Source organism: Lethenteron reissneri, unplaced genomic scaffold (genome assembly GCF_015708825.2).
Source record: "Lethenteron reissneri isolate LAM-NWPU_2019-01 unplaced genomic scaffold, ASM1570882v1 scaffold_1630, whole genome shotgun sequence".
Lineage (NCBI taxonomy): Eukaryota > Metazoa > Chordata > Hyperoartia > Petromyzontiformes > Petromyzontidae > Lethenteron > Lethenteron reissneri.
In genome coordinates, this window is record NW_026891367.1 from 2435881 (window position 1) to 2458590 (window position 22710).

At 47.0% G+C, this 22710-nt stretch overlaps 2 protein-coding genes across 2 annotated transcripts; one reads left to right on the forward strand and one right to left on the reverse strand.

The window, feature by feature from the left end:
* Window positions 1-2073: 2073 nt before the first annotated feature.
* Window positions 2074-4615, reverse strand: LOC133362864 (gap junction gamma-1 protein-like). Its single transcript, XM_061581807.1, has 3 exons — window positions 4314-4615; window positions 3403-3828; window positions 2074-2503 (listed from the first exon to the last, which is right to left on the reverse strand). Exons 1-3 carry the CDS (start codon window positions 4613-4615, stop codon window positions 2074-2076), a joined length of 1158 nt encoding a protein of 385 aa, XP_061437791.1.
* A 12033-nt stretch (window positions 4616-16648) lies between these two features.
* Window positions 16649-19023, forward strand: LOC133362830 (lysophosphatidic acid receptor 1-A-like). The gene is made up of 2 exons (XM_061581774.1): window positions 16649-17375; window positions 18641-19023. Exons 1-2 carry the CDS (start codon window positions 16649-16651, stop codon window positions 18958-18960), a joined length of 1047 nt encoding a protein of 348 aa, XP_061437758.1. The 3' UTR covers window positions 18961-19023.
* The last annotated feature ends 3687 nt before the right edge of the window (window positions 19024-22710 follow it).

The window sequence follows — 22710 nt, forward strand, 5'->3', positions numbered from 1 at the left end:
TGTTCAAAACTTTGTGACGTGTAGGGGTTGGAATTCAAGCATACTTTCAAGGTGACACTGCAATGCACATGCTAACAGACGATACAGTTGTTTAAAATGAAAACGTAATTTCAATACTCAATCATGTTTTTACAGTTCGAATTTGTCTCAGAGGAAACATTCTAATATCGCGACGGAATCCACGCACACACATTACTAGGAATTGAGTAAAATTGCTTTAGAATTATTACGTACAGAACACAATCATCTCCACACTCGTGCTTAAATGTGGGAGTCACAGCCTTAGGGCTGAAAATAAGATTTCAGAGCTCACGGGAGTCAGGCCATTGTCTGAAAGGCACAGCCATTTTAGAGCCTCGGGGATTTTACCGCTGGGCCTAGGGGATTTTTTTCGATTTAAAGCTTTCGTGACTGCAGGGATTCATCTTGGTTCTTTCGGTAAAGTCACCACGTAGAAGGGAAATAATAAAATAATAAAAATAAAACATTAAAACAATTCTCACGACGTTTCGGCCACAACGCAAGCAGCCGTCCTCAGGTGAAAACCAGGTCTGTCGAGGCGACAGCGTCACGTGTGCTGTTTCATTCAGACGCTGTCTCCCCGACAGACCTGGTTTTCACCTGAGGACAGCTGCTTGCGTTGTGGCCGAAACGTCGTGAGAATTGTTTTATTATTTTATTACTTCCCTTCTACGTGACTTTACCGAAAGAACCAAGAAGATAGGGGATTCTTGCGCGGTTTCTGCTCCGATGGCAGCCAACGGTATCGGCCCCCGCTGAGGGTGATCCTACATCACTCCCTGAGGGGGACCCTTCGCCGTCTCTCTCTCTCTGGGTTCGGCGCTGCCGTCAGCTCGACCGCGGAGCCTTCAACGGAACCACCACCACCGCCGCCGGCGATCGCTGTGCCCGGGGGCTCTGCGCCTGTCAGCGGCGCCGGCTTTTCCAGCGGCCGTCGCCGGTACGTATGGTAGTAGTGGTAGTAGTTGTACTACTAGTGGTACGTGTGGTACGTGTGGTAGTAGTGGTACGTGCGGTACTAGTAGTACGTGTGGTACTAGTGGTACGTGTGGTAGTAGTGGTACGTGCGGTAGTAGTGGTACGTGTGGTAGTAGTGGTATGTGCGGTAGTAGTAGTACGTGCGGTAGTAGTGGTACGTGTGGTAGTAGTGGTATGTGCGGTAGTAGTAGTAGTGTAGTAGTAGTGTAGTAGTGGTAGTGGTACGTGTGGTAGTAGTGGTACGTGCGGTAGTAGTGGTACGTGCGGTAGTAGTGGTACGTGCGGTAGTAGTGGTACGTGCGGTAGTAGTGGTACGTGTGGTAGTATTAGTGTATAGCTGTGTAGTCTATATTACTGTAGTGTATAGTGTAGTGTATAGTAGTGTAGTGTATAGTAATGTATTGTTTAGTACTGTAGTGTATAGTTGTGTAGTGTAGTGTATAGTGTCATGTGTAGTATAGTGTAGTGTATAGTAGTGTACTGTATAGTAGTGTAGTGTATAGTGTAGTGTATAGTAGTGTAGTGTATAATAGTGTAGTGTATAGTGTATAGTAGTGTAGTGTATAATAGTGTAGTGTATAATATTGTAGTGTATAGTAGTGTAGTGGTGGGAGGCTGATGCCAGGTGGTGGGGGGCTCAACGACACATCCACAGCTCACGCGAGATCTGACCCCCCAAAGAGAAGACCTTCATTTGTGAATAACTCGGCGTCAAACTCGCAACAGGAAACTTAAAAGGCGATTTGAAGCTTTCGTGGCTGCAGGAATCCATCCTCTTTGGTTCCTTTGGTAAAGTCACGTGGGTAGAAATAAAATAAAACAAAAATAAAAAATTCGATTTAAAGCTTTCGTGACTGCAGGGATTCATCTTCTTGGTTCCTTCGGTAAAGTCACGTAGAAGGGAAGTAATAAAATAATAAAAATAAAACACAATATTGTATTGTGTTTTATTGTGTTTTATTTTTATTATTTTATTACTTCCCTTCTACGTGACTTTACCGAAAGAACCAAGAAAAATAAAAATGTTATTCACACCTACGGGACTTTACCGAAAGAACCAAAGAGTAATGAAACTTAAACTGAGATGGGTAGATATTTCTCCGATCGGACAGCCCTTCCCTTCCTAGAGGCGGCCTTGACCTCTTCTTGTTTTTCTCCGGAATCTTCCACTTCTGCTGCTGCTGCTTCGTGTTTCTTTCCCGGCTGCACTTGGGGGCTTCTGCTCACGGCCACCGCGGCCGAGTGCGAGGCCGGAGACCCCCGCCGTGCTCCCTCTCCGCCTGCCCCACCTCTCCCTGTTCCGCTCTCCCCGTGTCCCCAGGCTGCCCTGGCCCGTCGGGGCGATTGGGAAATCGTCAGGTCCAGCCGCCGCTCTATCGCGCGCAGGTAGCCTTGCAGCTGCAACGCATCCGCCGCCGCTATCGCCATCCGCCGGGGGGCGGCCTCCTCCGTCTCGGCCGCGTCGGGAGGAGGAGGAGGGGGAGGAGGATTGACCTTCGCAATCCTGTTGATGACAACAACAACAGCGCGTTTTTAAATGCTCACCGTTAGTCTTGGCAAAGTGTATGCAGGCCAGAGGTCGCAAACGGGTTTTGATTCCTTACCCGTACCCGTACCCGGCCAAACCAGGGTCGCAAATGGGTACCCGTACCCGTACCCAGCCGGGTATGGGTAGCCGTTCCCTACCCGTGGTCATAGGAACTCACAGCGTACCCGTACCCTACCCGAAATGAGTGACAAACGGCGACTCACCGGTGACTCACGGCCTACCCGTACCCGTACCCTACCCGAAATGAGTGACAAACGGTGACTCACCAGTGACTCACGGCCTACCCGTACCCGTACCCTACCCGAAATGAGTGACAAACGGCGACTCACCAGTGACTCACGGCCTACCCGTACCCGTACCCTACCCGAAATGAGTGACAAACGGTGACTCACCAGTGACTCACGGCCTACCCGTACCCGTACCCGGCCGCACCAGGGTCGCAAACTGGGTACCCGTACCCGTACCCGGCCGGGTACGGGTAGCCGGGTATCGGGTAGGGTACGGGTAGTATCGGGTACCCGGTTGCGACCTCTGATGCAGACGGTCTCCTGGGTTATGGAAGGGTTAGGTTCCCGAGAGCGAGCCGTAACCCAAAGTTCCCGCTGTGTCGGAAACTGAACAATTGTCCCCCAAAATCAAAGATGTCGGGTGTGGACCAAACAACTTCAAGGACAGTGCATATTATTATCATCAGAGTTGTTTATTTTTGTTTGCATTTTGACTACATGTGTTGTGGTTATTGCAAACATGATGCCTTGTATAAAGGTGTCAGTTTTTGTACCAGTTTAAAGGGTAAAAACCTACTACTATATTTTGCCACTGCTAAAGGAGACGTCTCATAGCGCTGTAAATACCGTTGCCGGCGCTTGGCTCGGCTGCCCGGCAGCACGTCCCTGAGAGCGCCCATCCCCAGGTGCCACATCTCGGCCAGATCGAGAGCCAGGCTGAGGCAGCCCACGGCGTACATGACGTGCAGGAAGACGGTCTTCTCCGTGGGCCTCGACACGAAGCAGTCGACGAAGTGGACGCAGGGGTAGCGGCGGGGGCACACAAAGCGGGGGATCACCTCCAAGCCGTACATCACGTACTGGCCCAGAAGGAAGCCCGCTTCGGCCACCGTGCGCAGGACGAGCTGCAGCGCGTAGGCCCACATGAGGCCGTCGGCCCTGATAGCGCGACGCCCGTCGTGCCGTCTGTAGTCGTTCTTCTTGACCTCGCCGCTGCCGGCGCCGGCCTCGTCGGCAAACTCCCCTCCTTGGTCGCCCCGCGAGCTTTCTGACCTGCGGATAACGACGCGGGAGTAAAAGTTAAAAATCTCCTTCTCGCAAGAACAAAGAGTAGAATGAAGGTTTTTTTTGGGGGACTTCGCCGTTATTATCACGGTTATCGTCGTCGTAGTAACTTTACTAGGCCTAGTAGTAGGTTTTTACCCTTTCAACTGGTACAAAAACTGACACCTTTATACAAGGCATCATGTTTGCAATAACCACAACACAAGCAGTCAAAATGCAAACAAAAATAAACAACTTTGATAATGATAATAATATGCACTGTCCTTGAAGTTGATTGGTCCACACCCGAGACGGCTTTCTTTAGAGCCTAGTCCCCATTGGTGTTGGACCAGATGACACCAAAAAGGCGCACAACTCAAAATTATACCTTGTATAAAATTGCGTCAGTTTTTGTACCAGTTGAAAGGGTAAAAACCTACTACTATATTTTGCCACTGGTAAAGGAGATGTCCCATAGTGTAACTTCACTAGACCTCTGTATCCTGTGTATGGCGAAGGCGAGGTAGAGAATGCTTGGCGTCGCCACGGTGATAATCTGAAAGATCCAGAAGCGCACGTAGGACAGGGGAGCAAAGGTGTCGTAGCACATGTTCGTGCAGCCCGGCTGTTGGGAGTTGCACATGAACGAGCTCTGCTCGTCGTGGTAGATTGACTCGCCCGCCACGATCGTCAGCATGATGCGCAAGATCAGGAACGTGGTGAGCCACAGCTTGCCCAGGTACGTCGAGTGCAGAGATATCTCCTCCAACAAACTCGTCAGGAAGTTCCAGCTCATTGTGACCACCGGCTCGCCAGAAGCGTGCCCACCTGAGAATTCAAGAAGAGAGACACGGATTTAGACGGCACATCGGCTGGCCGCGCGCCGCGTTGAGCTCTTCTGCTGCCTCGGGATACCCACAGATGTCCAGTAGGGGGCATGGGGTAATCTTAATTTGGAGCTTTCGTGACTGCAGGAATAACTCTTTGGTTCTTTCGGTAAAGTCACGTATAAAGATAAAATAATAAATTAAATACTAGCATATGACGTTTCCATTGCAACACAAGCAATCGTCATCAGGTGTAAATGAAATAGAAACACAAATCTAGTATACTTAGACATGTAATGTAATACAACAGAGAGTCGGATAACATAACAGTCAACACCCTACCTGGTTGATTACATTCTTCCTGAGAATGCTAAATTTGAGAGATAAAACACAGAAACAGAAACATAGACAGACATATAAGCAGACAGATATCACAGAGATACATAGAGAGAGACAACACAGAGACACACAGAGACACACACACAGAGACACACAACATAGACACACATACAGACATATAAGCAGAGACAGATATCACAGAGATACATAGAGAGAGACAACACAGAGACACACACAGAGAGAGACACACAACATAGACACACAGAGACACAGAAACACACACAGAGAGAGACACACAACATAGACACACAGACAGACATATAAGCAGATAGATATCACAGAGATACATAGAGAGAGACAACACAGAGACACACAGAGACACACACAGAGACACACACAACATAGACACACAGACAGACATATAAGCAGAGACAGATATCACAGAGATACATAGAGAGAGACAACACAGAGACACACAGAGACACACACAGAGAGACACACAACATAGACACACAGACAGACACATAAGTAGACAGACATCACAGAGATACACAGAGAGAGACAACACAGAGACACACAGAGACACACACAGAGAAAGACACACACAACATAGACACACAGACAGACATATAAGCAGATAGATATCACAGAGATACATAGAGAGAGACAACAACAGAGACACACAGAGACACACACACAGAGAGACACACAACATAGACACACAGACAGACATATAAGCAGAGACAGATATCACAGAGATACATAGAGAGAGACAACACAGAGACACACAGAGACACACACACAGAGAGACACACAACATAGACACAGACAGACACATAAGTAGACAGACATCACAGAGATACACAGAGAGAGACAACACAGAGACACACAGAGACACACACAGAGAGAGACACACACAACATAGACACACAGACAGACATATAAGCAGACAGACATCACAGAGATACACAGCGAGAGACAACACAGAGACACACAGAGACACACACAGAGAGACACACAACATAGACACACAGAGATACACAGAGAGAGACACACAGAGACACACAGAGAGAGACACACAACATAGACACACAGACAGACATATAAGCAGAGACAGATATCACAGAGATACATAGAGAACAAACATACACACACAGTGGAAGCCACGTCTCTGTGTCGAGGTTGGGGTAAGAGGGTTACAACAACACACTACACACAGTTTAACACGCAGCAGGCTTTCGCGACCAATTAAATTCATAAAATAGGTTTTTGGGTTTCGATCGCGTTATTTATAAATGTGTCGTAACCCTCCACCACACCCGACACGGCCAATCAGCAAAAAAGTGTCACGTTGACAAAAGACAAAATAGTTCACTACTTTAGCCCCACAACGGTGTGTTGTTGAAGAGTGAAACCACAACATTTACAATTGTTTTTATTTAAGACCGGGAGCCAGAGCAGAGCCTCACCATTCTGACAAACTGCCCGATGATGCTGGATGCAGTTACCAGCGGAATGTCACAGTATTCAACAAATGTAAATGTTGTGGTATAGTGTATAGTAGTGTAGTGTGTAGTATATATGTGTATAGTGTAGTGTATAGTAGTGTAGTGGATAGTAGTGTATATTACTATAGTGAATATAGCAGTGTATAGTGTAGTGTATAGTAGTGTAGTGTATAGTAGTGTATAGTGTAGTGTATAGTATAGTGTAGTATATAGTAGTGTAGTGTATAGTAGTGTAAAGTGTATAGTCGTGTAGTATATAGTAGTGTATATTACTATAGTGAATATAGCAGTGTATAGCGTAGTGTATAGCAGTGGAGTGTATAGTGTAGTATATAGTAGTGTAGTGGATAGTAGTGTAGTGTGTAGTATATATAAGTGTATAGTGTAGTGTATAGTAGTGTACTGTATAGTATAGTGTAGTATATAGTAGTGTAGTGTGTAGTAGTGTAACGTGTATAGTGTAGTGTATAGTAGTGTATATTACGATAGTGAATATAGCAGTGTATAGTGTAGTGTATAGCAGTGGAGTGTATAGTAGTGTATTGTATAGTAGTGTACTGTATAGTGTATAGTAGTGTAGTAAATATAAGTGTTTAGAGTAGTGTATAGTAGTGTAGTGAATACCAGTGTAGTGTATAGTAGCGTACTGTATAGTACAGTGTAGTATATATGTGTATAGTGTAGTATATAGTAGTGTAGTGTATAGTAGTGTATTGTATAGCTTTGTAGTGTATAGTCTAGTGTATAGTAGTGTACTGTATAGTATAGTGTAGTAGATATAAGTGTATAGTGTAGTGTATAGTAGTGGAGTGTATAGTAGTGTAGTGTACATTACTATAGTGTATAGCAGTGTATAGTAGCGTATACCAGTGTAGTGTATAGTAGTGTAGTGTATAGTAGTGTAGTGTATAGTAGTGTAGAGTAGTGTATAGTAATGTATAGTGTAGTGTATATTACTGTAGTGTATAGCAGTGTATAGTGTAGTATATGTGTGTATAGTGTAGTATATAGAAGTGTATTGTATAGTGGAGTGTCCAGTAGTATAGCATATAGTTGTGTATAGTGTAGTACGTAGTGTAGTACTGCACATCCTGTACACCAGGCGAGGTAGTTAACATTTGCCAGCCACCGTGATGATGGTGGTGTAACCCACGACCTCCTGTATACCAGGCGAGGTAGTTAACATTTCCCAGCCACCGTGATGATGATGGCGGTGTAACCCACGACCTCCTGTATACCAGGCGAGGTAGTGAACATTTCCCAGCCACCGTGATGATGGTGGTGTAACCCACGACCTCCTGTACACCAGGCGAGGTAGTTAACATTTCCCAGCCACCGTGATGATGATGGTGGTGTAACCCACGACCTCCTGTATACCAGGCGAGGTAGTGAACATTTCCCAGCCACCGTGATGATTATGGTGTAACCCACGACCTCCTGTATACCAGGCGAGGTAGTTAACATTTCCCAGCCACCGTGATGATGATGGTGTAACCCACGACTTCCTGTATACCAGGCGAGGTAGTTAACATTTCCCAGCCACCGTGATGATGGTGGTGTAACCCACGACCTCCTGTATACCAGGCGAGGTAGTTAACATTTCCCAGCCGCCGTGATGATGATTATGGTGTAACCCACGACTTCCTGTATACCAGGCGAGGTAGTTTACATTTCCCAGTCACCGTGATGATGATTACAATGTAACCCACGACCTCCTGTATACCAGGCGAGGTAGTGAACATTTCCTAGCCACCGTGATTATGATGATGGTACCCATGACCTCCTGTATACCAGGCGAGGTAGTTTACATTTCCCAGTCACCGTGATGATGATTACAATGTAACCCACGACCTCCTGTATACCAGGCGAGGTAGTGAACATTTCCTAGCCACCGTGATTATGATTGTGTAACCCACGACCTCCTGTATACCGGGCGAGGTAGTTAACATTTCCCAGCCACCGTGATTATGGTGGTGTAACCCACGACCTCCTGTACACCAGGTGAGGTAGTTAACATCTCAATTACCGAGGCGTCAACACCAACGAAGGCCCATGCGACCACCAAACCTCAGGGTCGTTGAAATGGCAGCAGCAGAACTCATCCGCAAGTTGTGGAGACCTGCAGAGACCCACACAGCGAGTTGGCACAGCAGGGGGCCACAAGGTGGTGGTAGCATCAGCCACTCGTCTCAGTCAGTCGACACGTGACACCTGCTGGGTCTGCCCCGTCACCTCCTCCTGCCACGTGGTAGCCTCAAGGTGCACGTGGCCTGGCAAAAGCGTCGTGGTGACGTCACCGCCACTTAGTGGCGAATGGCGGTTGTTGTTGTTGTGTGTGTGAGTGTTAAACTGCGTGTGTGTGTATACGTGTTGCGCCATAGCAAGGCTCTGCAGGTAACCTTAGATGCCCCCAAGCTCACGGGCCCACAGGGGGCAGCAGAGTTCCTATGACCACTGTTTCATTGCTTTTATGGCTTTATTTTGGTGGTTTTTGCAGCTCCCTTTGATGCTGTTAATCCTGCATAATGCACATGCATATGTAGTACTAATCACACACCTGCATTTCCCATAAATATGCTAAATTCCTCTTGATATGCAAATTCCTTTGTCAAGGCGCCCAGCTTATATATATGCTCCAAGCACGTGTGCTGTTTCATTCAGACGCTGTCGCCTCGACGGACCTGGTTTTCACCTGAGGACGGCTGCTTGCATTGTGGCCGAAACGTCGTGAGAATAATTTTATTATGTTTTATTTTTATTTTATTACTTCCCTTCTACGTGACTTTACCGAAAGAACCAAGAAGATGAATCCCTGCAGTCACGAAAGCTTTAAATCAAGATTTTTGAAAGGTTTTTTGGTTTGGCCATGTTTGTTTGTTGTAGTACACAGTTAGACTGATGGCCTTTATCTAAGTTGTCTTGTGGTTGTTATTGTTGTTTGACTTGCATCCCACTGGGATTTTTGCACACAGCGTTGGTGTGTAACGGTGTTTTTTTCTGCAATTTTTTTGCTGTCTTTTCTTGGATTTTCTGTTTGCACTTAGTCACATAGTCACTTTAAGATGTTTTCTTGTTCATGTTTTTGTTTTTTTTTGTTTGTTGCGGTTGCACCCGATTCAAGAGCCGAATGGCTCACAGGGCTATGCCTAATACATGAAAACTTGAAACTTGAGGCGTGTGGGGGTTGACCGAAGGTGACCCCCCCCCCCCCCCTCTTACACTGGTCAACGTGTATCCACACTCGGACATTCAAGTTCAAGTTCATTGATGAGGTACAGCCCTGTGAGCCATTCGGCTCTTGAATCGGGTGCAACCGCAATAAAACAAAAAACAAAAACATGAACAAAAAAACATCTTAAAGTGAATATGTGACTAAGTGCAAACAGAAAATCCGAGAAAAGACAGTAAAATATTGCAGAAAAAAACACCGTTACACCAACGCTGTGTGCAAAAATCCCAGTGGGATGCAAGTCAAACAACAACCACAAAAACCACAAGACAACTTAGATTAAGGCGATCAGTCTAACTCTGTACTACAACAAACAAACATGGCCAAACCGAAAAACTTTTCGAAAATCACCAAAATAAAGCCATGAAAGCAATGAAACAGTGATCATAGGAACTGTGACCGAATTTTCACAATAAACGCGTAAACAACATGTATTACCAAACCCTGCAGCCATAGCTGGCTGCATGAGTCACTCCACAACAGCAGGAGCATCAGTCGGAGTATCAACATTTTTCAATGCACCTTTAAGATCAGCGCACTAAATCAAAACACAGATCATACTTCATGTGAGCTGACGTGCGTAGCGATCGCTGTCGTGGTAGAGTTGACCATATTTTTCTGGGATAATCCCTTTTGACTCCACACCAAGCTGTCTTTTTGTGCCATGTATAATGTGCTACATTCGTGAACTAACGCAATGAAAAATTAACCCGTAAAAACAAAGTTTTTCCCTATAAATCCTTTATATGCGTGGCGGCTAGAGTCATCTCGTCCTCTGGCTTGAGATGGCTGCCATCTATGGGTCAGATGATTGCCTGCCACCATTAAGCAATTGGTAATTAAATATATTTTATTTTTTCCTAAACAGTGTAAAATTTAGGAAAAAAAATTTTTCACGAAAATTTATTATCACGCACAACGAGTCTGTGTGCAAAATGTCAGCTCGATTGGATCACGGGAAGTGGGTTAAAAAACGACCGAAAGATTTGCACGGTCGTAAGCGCGCAAGCAAGCAAGTGAACTTAATATAAAGGATTTAAAAATCAGGTTGATTCACGAGAATATCATGTTCTTTTCTGCCATAACAGAGAAAGAATGTATATATAACGTGACATTTTGGCAGACTGGCCCAACTTTATTTATGCCCATAGGATAATGAAAGATAATGCATAAGAATAGGGTAAAACCTATTCTTATATTTTCACACACACACAGACCCACAGACTCACACAGAGACCCACAGACTCACACAGAGACCCACAGACTCACACAGTGACCCACAGACTCACACAGAGACCCATAGACTCACAGAGACCCACACACTCACACAGAGACCCACAGACTCAGAGAGACCCACAGACTCACACAGAGACCCACAGACTCACACAGAGACCCACAGACTCACACACAGAGACCTACACACTCACACAGAGACCCACAGACTCACACAGAGACCCACAGACTCACAGAGACCCACACTCACACAGACCCACAGACTCACACAGAGACTCATAGACTCACACAGAGACCCACAAACTCACAGAGACCCACACTCACACAGAGACCCACAGACTCACACAGAGACCCACAGACTCACACAGAGACTCACAGACTCACACAGTGACCCACAGACTCACACAGAGACCCATAGACTCACAGAGACCCACACACTCACACAGAGACCCACAGACTCAGAGAGACCCACAGACTCACACAGAGACCCACAGACTCACACAGAGACCCACAGACTCACACACAGAGACCTACACACTCACACAGAGACCCACAGACTCACACAGAGACCCACAGACTCACAGAGACCCACACTCACACAGACCCACAGACTCACACAGAGACTCATAGACTCACACAGAGACCCACAAACTCACAGAGACCCACACTCACACAGAGACCTCATAGACTCACAGAGACCCACACTCACACAGACCCACAGACTTACACAGAGACCCACAGACTCACACAGAGACCCACAGACTCACACAGAGACCCACAGACTCACACAGAGACCCACAGACTCACACACAGACACCCACACACACACAGACCCACAGACTCTCACAGAGACCCACAGACTCACACAGAGACCCACAGACTCACAGAGACCCACACTCACACAGAGACCTCACAGACTCACACAGAGACCCACAGACTCACACAGAGACCCACACTCACACAGAGACCCACACTCACACAGAGACCCACAGACTCACACAGAGACCCACAGACTCACACACAGAGACCTACACAATCACACAGAGACCCACAGACTCACACAGAGACCCACAGACTCACACAGAGACCCACAGACTCACACACAGAGACCTACACACTCACACAGAGACCCACAGACTCACACAGAGACCCACAGACTCACAGAGACCCACACTCACACAGACCCACAGACTCACACAGAGACCTCACAGACTCACAGAGACCCACACTCACACAGACCCAGACTCACACAGAGACCCACAGACTCACACAGAGACCCACAGACTCACACAGAGACCCACAGACTCACACAGAGACCCACAGACTCACACACATAGACCCACACACACACAGAGACCCACAGACTCACACAGAGACCCACACACTCACAGACCCCCACAGACTCACACAGAGACCCACAGACTCACACAGAGACCTCATAGACTCACAGAGACCCACACTCACACAGACCCACAGACTTACACAGAGACCCACAGACTCACACAGAGACCCACAGACTCACACAGAGACCCACAGACTCACACAGTGACCCACAGACTCACACAGAGACCCACAGACTCACAGAGACCCACACACTCACACAGAGACCCACAGACTCAGAGAGACCCACAGACTCACACACAGACCCACAGACTCACACAGAGACCCACAGACTCACACACAGAGACCCACACTCACACAGAGACCCACAGACTCACACACAGAGACCCACAGACTCACACAGAGACGCACAGACTCACACAGAGACCCACACACACACAGACACCCACACACACACAGAGACCCACAGACTCACAGAGACCCACAGACTCACACAGGGACCCACAGACTCACACAGAGACCCACATACACACATAGACCCACAGACTCACACACAGAGACCCACACACTCACACAGAGACACCCACAGACTCACACAGAGACCCACAGACTCACAGAGACCCACAGACTCACACAGAGACACACACAGACTCACAGAGACCCACAGACTCACAGAGACCCACAGACTCACACAGAGACCCACAGACTCACACAGAGACCCACACACTCACACAGAGACCCACAAACTCACAGAGACCCACAGACTCACACAAAGACCCACACTCACATAGAGACCCACACCACACAGAGACCCACACACACACAGAGACCCACACTCACACAGAGACCCACAGACTCACACAGAGACCCACACTCACACAGAGACCCACACACTCACACCGAGACCCACAGACTCACAGAGACCCGCAGACTCACACACAGAGACCCACAGACTCACACAGAGACCCACACTCACACAGAGACCCACACACTCACACAGAGACCCACAGACTCACAGAGACCCGTAGACTCACACACAGAGACCCACAGACTCACACAGAGACCCACACTCACACAGAGACCCACACACTCACACAGAGACCCACAGACTCACAGAGACCCACAGACTCACAGAGACCCGTAGACTCACACACAGAGACCCACAGACTCACACAGAGACCCACACTCACACAGAGACCCACAGACTCACACAGAGACCCACACTTACACAGAGACCTCATAGACTCACAGAGACCCACACTCACACAGACCCACAGACTCACAGAGACCCACAGACTCACACAGAGACCCACACACACAGAGACCCACAGACTCACACACAGAGACCCACACACTCACACAGAGACCCACAGACTCACAGAGACCCACACACACAGAGACCCACACACACACAGACCCACAGACTCACACACAGACACCCACAGACTCACACACAGAGACCCACACACTCACACAGAGACCCACAGACTCACAGAGTCCCAGGTCACGTGACTGACCCCTTCGCCCCGCCACCTTTCATCTTCCCTCCCCCAAGCCCCGCCCCCTGGCCACGCCTCCTGCGTCACGTGTCCACGGGCCCCCTGACATCCGGGGCCCCTGACATCCGGGGCCCCTGACATCCGGGGCCCCTGACATCCGGGGCCCCTGACATCCGGGGCCCCTGACATCCGGGGCCCGGCCTCCTCCTGAACTCGCCTGAGCCGACACGTGCGCAGCCTGGGCCCTTCTTCTCCGTCGACTGCCTGCAGAGGGGTCAAAGGGTAAAGGTGTCTGTGTGCCGAGGGGTGAGGTCAAAGGTCGGGTGAAGGTCAGCTCGTTGTTTTGACCTTTGCCTTGCCTTGCCTACTGGCCATGTGCTAATCCTAAGGGACGCTGCTCAACAACGACAGGATTCTGTGAGGTTTGCGTTGCGTTTGTTCTCGTGTAGAGCAGCGGTCGGGAACCTGTGGCTCGCGAGCCACACACACACATGGCTCTTCCGGTGACGGCATGTGGCTCCCAGACAATTTTGAGTTGAAAAAAAAATAATAAAAAAATAAAATCAGTTTGGAACTGATTTTAAAATACTTGCGATATTGCTTAATAATAGTGTGTCATTTTAAAGTGAACAGAAATTAGTTTTGAAGATAAAATTTCACGGGTCACGGGTTCCGTGACCAGAAGTCGCATTAAAAGTAAAAAAAAAATATTTAATGTATTACACGTTAAAAATACTATATGGCTCTCAATGAAATATATTAAGAAATATTTGACTTTTATGGCTCTCCCAGTGGTGTAGAGGGTGAACGCCACAAGTAAGCAGGGCTCGCCTTGTTCAAACCCCTCTTAGTCTGTCCCCAACTCTCACGGGAAGAGAATCTGTGCTAGAAACCATGACATTGTAACGTGTAATGCGGCATTTCTTCCTAAATTTCAAGCCGCGTTAATTACACTGCTCAACAATAACAATAACAAATTTTATTTTTTCTGGCCTGGAGTTTTGCAGCTGTTCTAGGCTAATTTCAGGGTGCTGATGATTCCAAATCTGATCTCAGATTTGCTGTAGCACAGTCTAATTGTTATGCTATCGGCATACCCCATTTTCATTGATTTTACCCGAAATTAACTCCTGTCACTTATGATTGCAAGTTGTTGCGAGTCAGTGACTGCTTTAGTGTTAAAATACGCTGCTGTATTTTTAGGATATTGTGTTTATAATATCATTTGTAGATATCCACATTCATTTAATATTTTTCCTCCTGCAAGTTTTTATTGAAAATGCAATATTTGATATCTCAAAAACCTGATGTGATAGACAAAAACTGATGCCAGATTTGGAATCAGCACCCCAAAATGACCTTAACACCGTTGTAATACCTCATGCCACAAAAAGTGTGTTGACCAGTGTTATGTATGCAATGTAAGTGTGCTGATGTCAACGTAGCCTTTGACCAGATCACTCACAAAGCACGCAGCCTTTTCCGATTTTATAAGCTAAGCAGGGTTCTTTGGATGGGTTGACCTCCACCACCACCACCACGTGCAGTAGAAAGGTGCTGTGGGCGTTATAGACAGCAGCTGGCAGTGCAGAAACCCCCATTGGTGTACTGCACTCCCCACCACCACCTCCACCACAACCCCCACTGACCAGCGTGGTGAAGTATATGTAGTACTAATCACATTCCTGCATTTCCCATAAATATGCTAGATTCCTCTTGATATGCAAATTCCTTTGTCAAGGCGCCCAGCTTATATATATGCTCCAAGCTCGTGTGCTGTTTCATTCAGACTCTGTCGCCTCGACGGACCTGGTTTTTCACCTGAGGACGGCTGCTTGCGTTGTGGCCGAAACGTCGTGAGAATAATTTTATTATGTTTTATTTTTATTATTTTATTACTTCCCTTCTACGTGACTTTACCGAAAGAACCAAGAAGATGGTGAAGTATAATCAAATATCGCTCTCGACCCGACCCACAAGACGTGTGCGGAGGTCATCATCCAGCAGTGGAATTATTAAAGCGGACTGTACATGTATGATGCGAGAGTTCCTATACATGTACATGCGTGTGCGTACACATGTATCGGCAGTGTGACAAGATGCGATCACCTCTTTTCGCGACGCTGAGTCACATTCCCCTGGGGGTCATTAAATAGCGCAATCAGTCACGGACGCCAGTGCAGATAATCAGATTGTGCCATTGTCTATGATCATGACGCTCAGAGGAGGAACGCTATCGAGATGTAATTGTATAACAACAGCTCTTTAGTAATAGGTTTTTACCCTTTCAACTGGTACAAAAACTGACACCTTTATACAAGGCATCATGTTTGCAATAACCACAACACAAGCAGTCAAAATGCAAACAAAAAGAAACAACTCTGATGATGATAATGATATGCACTGTCCTTGAAGTTGATTGGTCCACACCCGAGACAGCTTTTCTTAGAGCCTAGTCTCACATGGTGTTGGACCAGATGACGCCAAAAGGCGTACAACTCAAAGACAGCGCACTATCAGAGTATTGAGAGCTCGGGGTGAAGCATTTACATTATGAGACACCTCCTTTACCAGTGGCAAAATATAGTGATAGGTTTTTACCCTTTCGACTGGTACAAAAACTGACACCTTTATACAAGGCATCATGTTTGCAATAACCACAACACAAGCAGTCAAAATGCAAACAAAAAGAAACAACTCTGATGATGATAATGATATGCACTGTCCTTGATGTTGATTGGTCCACACCCCAGACAGCTTTTCTTAGAGCCTAGTCTCCATTGGTGTTGGTTTCCTTTAAATAATCTTTGCTTTGCAGGTGTGCGTGGACGTGGGAAACAACGCGAGAACGAGATGGACGTCAACTGCCACCACAACGAGACGATCACCTTCTTCTACCACAACAGCAACAAGCCGCTCTACGACAAGTGGTCCTTCACCAGCACGCTGGTCATGGTGCTCGGCCTGACCTTGTGCCTCGGCATCATTCTGGCCAACGCCCTCGTCATGTTCGCCGTGTACATCAACAAGACACTCCACCACCCCGTCTACTTCCTCATGGCCAACCTGGCCGCGGCGGATTTCTTTGCGGGAGCGGCGTACGTCTACCTGGTTGTCAACACGGGGCCCAACACTCGCAAGCTATCGCTGCCGACCTGGTTTCTGCGCCAGGGGCTGATCAACACGAGCCTCACCGCCTCCGTCGCCAGCCTCCTGGTCATCGCCATCGAGCGCCACGTCGCGCTGTTCCGGATGCAGCGGATGAGCGAGCGGCGCGTCGTGACGGTCGTCGCGATCATCTGGCTCGTGGCCATCATCGCCGGCGCCATGCCCAGCATGGGCTGGAACTGCGTCTGCGACATCGCCACGTGCTCCACCCTGGCGCCGCTGTACAGCGCCAGCTACGTCACCTTCTGGGCCGGCTACAACCTCTCCATGTTCCTCATCATGGCGGGGCTCTACGGCCACATCTTCGTGAACGTGTGGAGGGACAGGATACCCGTGCTGCAGAATAGCTCCAGGTGCTCCCGGAGGCAAGACGCCCCCGTGAGCTTGCTCGTAACGGTCACCATCATGTTGGGTAAGTGATGTGATTAACCATGCAAAAAAGATTTAACCTACACTTATTTGGACCATCTTATTTGACAGACAACTATTACAGGTTATTGATAGACAACCAGTTTTGTTTTACCAGGTTTAGTTATTTCTTTTTTCACACTTTTGTTATGTAGGCTAGGCGTAGTCACAAACCGTACCTCTCCATAACAAAGGCTCAGTCTTTTGTTATGCAGTCTATTCTTAGTCTCAAGCCTCACCTTACCATATTAATAAAAAGTGTGCCGTACTTGGCCCTTCCCCTCTTCAACCATTATATAATCGGAGTGGTAGCTCTTGTAATCTCTCATTTACTTGATACAGCTGTCGTGGCTGTGACGGTTCCACCTGAAGACGGAAGCTTGTGTTGCCTCCGAAACGTCGTGATTTTTTATTTTATTTTACTTTTATTAATTTAAATTTTTTACCTACGTGACTTTACCGAAAAAAACCTAAGAATATGAATCCTTGCAGTCACGAAAGCTTCAAATCTAGAATTAAGCGTTGTGGGTCTGTCTGGGCAGAACATTCGACAACACGATTCACGATAATTGTTTTTTTAACCCTTCTATCTGGCAACAAAACTGACATCTTTTTTTACAAGGAGTCATGTTTGCATAGACCACAATACCTGCAGCCTTAATGCAAAAAAAAACACAACTTTGATAATGTACGCACTGTCCTTGAAGTTGATTGGTCCACACCCGAGACACCTTTCCTTAGAGCCTAGTCTCACATGGTGTTGGACCAGATGACGCCAAAAGGCGCACAACTGTTTTTTTGTTTGCATTACGACTGCAGGTATTGTGGTCTATGCAAACATGACTCCTCGTAAAAAAGGTGTCAGTTTTGTTGCCAGATAGAAGGGTAAAAAAACAATTATCATATTTTTTTACTGGCAAATGAGGTTCCAATGGTGTAAATGCTTACCCCGAGCTCTCATACTCTGATGGTGCATTGTCTTTGAGTTGTGCGCCTTTTTGGCATCGTCTGGTCCAACACCAGGGTGAGACTAGGCTCTAAGGAAAGCTGTCTCGGGTGTGGACCAATAAACTTCAAGGACAGTGCATACATTATCAGAGTTATATATTTTTTTGCATTATGACTGCAGGTATTGTGGTCTATGCAAACATGACTCCTCGTAAAAAAGGTGTCAGTTTTGTTGCCAGATAAAAGGGTAAAAAAAACAATGATCAAGGCTGGTCTTGTTCCATGCGTCGCTGCCAAAATGCCTCGTGCCGTCTCTCCCAGGAGCCTTTATCGTGTGCTGGACGCCGGGTCTGGTGATTCTGCTGCTGGATTCCTTCTGCTCGGACTGCAACGTCCTGGCCTTCGAGAAGTACTTCTTGCTCATAGCGGAGCTCAACTCCGCCATGAACCCCATCATCTTCTCGTTTCGGGACACGGAGATGATCGCCACTTTCAAGCGCATCCTGAGCTGCCGAAAGGCGAGAGGCGTCGCAGCGAGCGGCTCCGAAAAATCAATTTCCACGTCGAATCCCAACCTGGTCACGGAGATCGGTCACGTGACCACCGCGAGTGCGATGAAGATTAATCAGATTGTCATCTAATATCTAATTGGGCTAACGATGCATGTTTTGATAATTGTTTTTTTACCCTTCTATCTGGCAACAAAACTGACACCTTTTTTACAAGGAGTCATGTTTGCATAGACCACAATACCTGCAGTCATAATACAAACAAAAGAGCACACGAGCTTGGAGCATGTATATAAGCTGGGTGCCTTGACAAAGGAATTTGCATATCAAGAGGAATTCAGAATATTTATGGGAAATGCAGGAATGTGATTAGTACTACTTATGCCTGTGCATTATGCAGGATTAGCAGCATCAAAGGGAGAGGATATGGGAAATGCAGGTATGTGAATAGTACTAATTCAGCATCAAAGGGACAGACCTGGTTTTCACCTGAGGACAGCTGCTTGCATTGTGGCCGAAACGTCATGAGAATTATTTTATGTTTTATTTTTATTATTTTATTACTTCCCTTCTACGTGACTTTACCGAAAGAACCAAGAAGATGAATCCCTGCAGTCACGAAAGCTTTAAATCGAAAAATAAAACAAACAAAAACATAACTCTGATAATGTATGCACTGTCCTTGAAGTTGATTGGTCCACATCCGAGACAGCTTTCCTTAGAGCCTAGTCTCACATGGGTGTGGACCAATCAACTTCAAGGACAGTGCATACATTATCAGAGTTATGTTTTTTGTTTGCATTATGGCTGCAGGTATTGTGGTCTATGCAAACATGACTCCTTGTAAAAAAGGTGTCAGTTTTGTTGCCAGATAGAAGGGTAAAAAAACAATTATCATATTTTTTACTGGCAAATGAGGTTCCAATGGTGATGCATGTTTTACTCGGAAGCCTGTTGTTTCAAAGATATTTTTTACACAAGTCACGTTTAACTTGGTGTTTCTTGAATAGGGCTTTACTGGAGGATGCGTTGTTTTTCGTTGGTTCTCTTCCTGTTCAAATGATGGCTGCCCCCCAGCACACACGAACTCGTGTTCACGTGGCCCCCCCTTGCGAGCGTCCGTGTTAACGTGGCTGTGTGTGTGTGTGTCCTTCAGGGACATTGTAAACAAAAATCTCGTATTTTGAAAAGCGTCGTTCAATATTTTTTGTATTTATTTTTCTTCCATTTATTTTGGGGGCCTTTAAACGCTTGTTCAGAATTTAGTTCCGAGCCCATTTTGCGTTTCGTTTTCTTTTGATCAAGGCGATCGTCTTGTGTGAGAATACTGCCTCCGTTGTGAGAGAAGTCGGTTGTTTTGTGGTGATTATTGTGTAATTATTGCCGCAGTTGCTTTTAGGAAGCCGCTGGTTTATTTTTGTCTACAAACAAGATGCTGGACCAGCAGGCAGGGTTGATTGGAAATGACAGCTCGTTTTTCCATCTTTGTTCTCACTTCACATTGGCAGCAATCGCAAAGGCTCCGTGAACGTTGTTAAGCTGCGAGCATTGTGTAATCTTCACGTGGTTCTCGTGACGAAATGGCAAAATGTAACTTTCTCGCACTGTACAAATGTTGGAGACGTGGGGTTCGTCGTAAAGAGAGTTACAGCACCGTTATTTTCCCGTTAACATTCACTTTTAATCTTGAATGACGACCACATTTCCACAGTGCAGTGATCGTACTGAGATGTGGGCGCGGTCCCGCCAGTCATCGATGTATCCACACAGCGCAGATTCTACTGGCTGCCAGGAAGGCCACAATGACATTACAATGTAATACTGGTAGGAACCACCTGGTTCCACCAGCCCACAGGGGATTATTGTGTCTGTCCGTCGTGCATCCAAAAATGGGAGGGGTGGGGTGGGTGGAGAGGGGAGGGTGGGGAGGGAGGGCCTGGGTGGAGAGGGGAAGGTGGGGAGGGAGGGGCTGGGTGGGGAGGGTGGGGAGGGGCTGGGTGGGGAGGGAGGGGCTGGTTGATGGGTGGGAGGGGTGGGGCTGGGTGGAGAGGGGCTGGGTGGGAGGGGTGGCGCTGGGTGGAGAGGGGAGGGTGGGGAGGGGCTGGGTGGGAGGGGAGGGGCTGGGTGGTTGAGGGGCTGGTCACCCCGTGGTGCCCTTATACAACTCAACGTTTAACCTACTCACGCCGGCTTGTGCCCGCCCTCACAGTCGGGCATATTTGTGGAATCCACCACGCCGCCGTTGACCCTGGCCGTTGACCGAGCAACCCAACGTTCCTACCAGCTCCCTCCGCAGGAATGTGTTTGAGAGCAAGTCGTAGTAATCGCCCACATCGAATTGTTTGTGCTGTTGAGAGCTGGGCTGCTGTGCGCTTTGCTATCGCAAGTTATAAGATTACAAGACCCTGCGATGAAAACTTTGCGGTTGGGAAATGGCAAAGGAGAGAACGGCACTCCCCACCATTACCTTGAGGGAAGTTTTTCGCTGTGTTGAAATCTCGGCAAAATTTTTTTTTTAACATTATCATTAGCCTGGTTCCCAGTGAATTGAGTTGGTGTTTCTGTGCGGTATGAGCGCCAACTTTTTAAAGGACTGAGTTGCAAAAAAAGTCTTCAAGAATTAGTTTTTGGCAGAGCGACGTTTCTCTCTGCGATGAGATATTATTAAACCTGGGTACAATGTGTGTGTGTGTCTTCAAGAATTAGTTTTTGGCAGAGCGGCGTTTCTCTCTGCGATGAAATATCATTAAACCTGGGTACAATGTGTGTGTGTCTTCAAGAACTAGTTTTGGCAGCGCGGCATTTCTCTCTGCGATGAGATTTCATTAAACTGGGTACAATGTGTGTGTGTCTTCAAGAATTAGTTTTTGGGAGAGCGGACGTTTCTCTCTGCGATGAGATCTCATTAAACCTGGGTACAAGTGTGTGTGTGTCTTCAAGAATTAGTTTTTGGGAGAGCGGCGTTTCTCTCTGCGATGAGATCTCATTAAACCTGGGTACAAGGTGTTGTGTGTGTCTATTCAGAATTAGTTTTTTGGGAGAGCGGCGTTTCTCTCCTGCGATGAGATCATCATTAAACCTGGGTACAATGTGTGTGTGTGTCTTCAAGAATTAGTTTTGGGAGAGCGACGTTTCTCTCGTGCGATGAGAATCATTAAACCTGGGTACAAGGTGTGTGTGTGTCTTCAAGAATTAGTTTTTTGGGAGAGCGACGTTTCTCTCTGCGATGAGATCTCATTAAACCTGGGTACAATGTGTGTGTGTGTCTTCAAGAATTAGTTTTTTTGGGCAGAGCGGCGTTTCTCTCTTGCGATGAGAGATCATTAAACCTGGGTTACAATGTGTGTGTGTCTTCAAGGAATTAGTTTTTGGCAGAGCGGCGTTTCTCTCTGCAATAGAGTATCATTAAACCTGGGTACAATGTGTGTGTGTTCTTCAAGAATTAGTTTTTGGGGAGAGCGACGTTTCTCTCTGCGATGAAATATCATTAAATCCTGGGTACAATTGTGTGTGTGTCTTCAAGAATTCGTTTTTGGCAGAGCGGCGTTTCTCTCTGCGAATGAGATATATTAAACCGGGGTAACAATGTGTGTGTGTGTCTTCAAGAATTCGTTTTGGGCAGAGCGGCGTTCTCTCTCTGCAATGGAGATCTCATTAAACCTGGGTACAATGTGTGTGTGTGTCTTCAAGAATTAGTTTTTGGGAGAGCGACGTTTCTCTCTGCGATGAGATATCATTAACCTGGGTACAATGTGTGTGTGTGTGTCTTCAAGAATTCGTTTTTGGCAGAGCGGCGTTTCTCTCTGCGATGAGATATAATTAAACCTGGGTACAATGTGTGTGTGTGTCTTCAAGAATTAGTTTTTGGCAGAGCGGCGTTTC

Excerpts from the sequence above, each read along its gene's own strand:
- LOC133362864 (XM_061581807.1), bottom strand. The coding sequence starts at position 4,615 with ATGAGCTGGAACTTCCTGACGAGTTTGTTGGAGGAGATATCTCTGCAC. Across the intron at positions 3,829-4,313 it reads GCCATACACAGGATACAGAG|GTCAGAAAGCTCGCGGGGCG; the intron begins GTCTAGTGAAGT and ends CGTTATCCGCAG. Across the intron at positions 2,504-3,402 it reads CGAGCCAAGCGCCGGCAACG|GATTGCGAAGGTCAATCCTC; the intron begins GTATTTACAGCG and ends TGTCATCAACAG.
- LOC133362830 (XM_061581774.1), top strand. The coding sequence starts at position 16,649 with ATGGACGTCAACTGCCACCACAACGAGACGATCACCTTCTTCTACCAC. Across the intron at positions 17,376-18,640 it reads AACGGTCACCATCATGTTGG|GAGCCTTTATCGTGTGCTGG; the intron begins GTAAGTGATGTG and ends CGTCTCTCCCAG.